The sequence below is a fragment of the Condylura cristata genome, unplaced genomic scaffold (assembly GCF_000260355.1).
Source record: "Condylura cristata isolate star-nosed mole 26May11 unplaced genomic scaffold, ConCri1.0 scaffold00054, whole genome shotgun sequence".
NCBI lineage: Eukaryota > Metazoa > Chordata > Mammalia > Eulipotyphla > Talpidae > Condylura > Condylura cristata.
In genome coordinates, this window is record NW_004567155.1 from 221,288 (window position 1) to 223,126 (window position 1,839).

The following is a 1,839-nucleotide window of genomic DNA, read 5'->3' on the forward strand; positions in this document are numbered from 1 at the left end:
GTCGGGGCGCGGTCGGGGCCGGACCCTGCGCGTGGTGCGCCTCCCCGCGCGCTCCGCCGGCCCGGGACCGAGCCGCTATATATAGCCGGCGCCCCCTCCTACTCCCGCGGGGGGCAGTTCGCGTTCGCCTGGGCGCCCGGGGCGCTGTGCTGCTCGCGGCGGCTGGTCGCAGGCCGCCTGCCAATCAGGGCTGGGGGAGGGGAGGCGGCCGGGACCAGCCGCCGGTGCCACCTGGAGGGCCCCGGCCCCCACCCTGCCTGCGCTGGGCCCGCGGACCTGTCTGGCCCGCCCCTCCGCGTCGCTCGGGCCTGTCCCATCTCTGACCCTTCCTCCCCTCTGCTGGAGCAGCCTGGTGTCCCCCTGGTGTGCCCGGCGGGCTCCACTCTGCGCTCGCCTCTCAGGGGCTCCAGGGTTCTTTGGTGGGACCCCAGCATCGGCCTGGGAGCCAGGGGGGAGTGAGAGCAGTAAGCAAGGCCAGGGCTGGGGTAAAGGGGGAGGGCACTGAGGAGGCCTGTGCTGCTGAGGGAGTCCAGGGGTGAGGTGCTGAGGCTGCACCCAGGGAAGCCAGCCCCGCACCCCCACGCCCTTGCTAGGGCAGGTGGATGGGCGCAGGCCCGCTGCCTCCCCTGTGATTCCACGGCGGTGCTCCAGTGCAGGGGCCTGCGCCCCAACTTCAGGGGGACCCAGGCCTGCCTCTGGAAGGCTCCCCTCCCCCACCTGCTGTCCCACCCCGCTGCGCCCATTATGGCCTGTGGGGGCGGGGCCCCTCTAGATGCTGGCTCACCTAGGTGTGAAAATCCCTGTTCTCTGCTACCTGAGGAGCCCCGCCTGTCACCTCCCAGCAGGCCCGCCCAGCCACAGCTGCAGGGCGCTGGCCGCCACCCTGCTGCCTCGGCACCTGTGGCCAGACGGCCCTGCCTCCCGCTCCCCGCCTCCCACCCACTCCAGTCTGGGCGCCCTGGGGAGACCTCTGAGCCCTGCCGGGCTGACTGGACCACAGAAGGGGCCTGGAAGACCCCTGGGCCGGGCACCGCCTGCGGCCCCAGAGGCGAGCTGGGGGTCTGTGAGCGGCCTGGGCAGGACAGCCAGCGGCCTGCTCGCCGGCGGCTCAGGGGAAGGCGGCCCACAGCTGGTACCAAGAAGACCGCCGGCCAGGCCACAGGAGACCGTCCCCCGGCCAGCGTGGCCGCGAGCGACAGGTCTCAGTGTCAGCCCTGACTCCCCATCTGCAAACAGCACCGAGTGGCTCCCGCTTCCAGGCCAGGCCCCTCCGGAGGCGCCCGCCCTCTGTTATCTTCCCCAGTTCCTGGCAGGGTGTGGCTGCTCTTTTCCCAGGAACCCCCCAGGGGCTTCCATTTGGGGCTCCCCTGGGACCCTTTCCTGCACCTCCCATTTGCGCAAGTTCAGGGGAGGACCCGGCCCACCTGCCAGCCTCCCAGGCCCTCTGCAGGTGCTCAGGCCCTGCCGTCTGCTGGCCACGCTCCCCGTGGGTCCAAGCCCCATGCCCGCCCCCGCCCGCCTCGGCCTCCTCAGCTGTCCGGAAGCGCCAGCCAGACCAAGCAGCGGCCCTCGGGGTCATCGGCGTCTGGCCTGTCTCGGGGGACCCTCGCCCACCTGCTCCTGGCCCCCGTGCGCTCCCCATCTCCTCAGGCTTCTCTCTGAAGATGTCCCCGCCGACATCTCTGTCCGCGGGCCTCCCCAGCCAGCTCTCCCCTCAAATCTCAGCCACAGGGGAGACTCTGTGGCCCCGGCACCCCTCTGGCGCCACACCTGGCGCTCGGGATGCTGCAGCTGGTTGGCACCTGCCGGCGCTCCCAGCTCACGGCAGGGCTTCCAGCC

At 72.2% G+C, this 1,839-nt stretch overlaps 1 protein-coding gene across 1 annotated transcript in view; it reads right to left on the reverse strand.

The window, feature by feature from the left end:
- FGF4 (fibroblast growth factor 4) overlaps window positions 1-1,579 on the reverse strand; it is a 3,169-nt gene extending 1,590 nt beyond the window's left edge. The window contains exon 1 of the mRNA XM_012734319.1: window positions 1,429-1,579. Coding sequence (XP_012589773.1) covers window positions 1,429-1,579 — 151 coding nt within the window. The remainder of the gene's footprint in view (window positions 1-1,428) is intronic.
- Window positions 1,580-1,839: the final 260 nt, after the last annotated feature.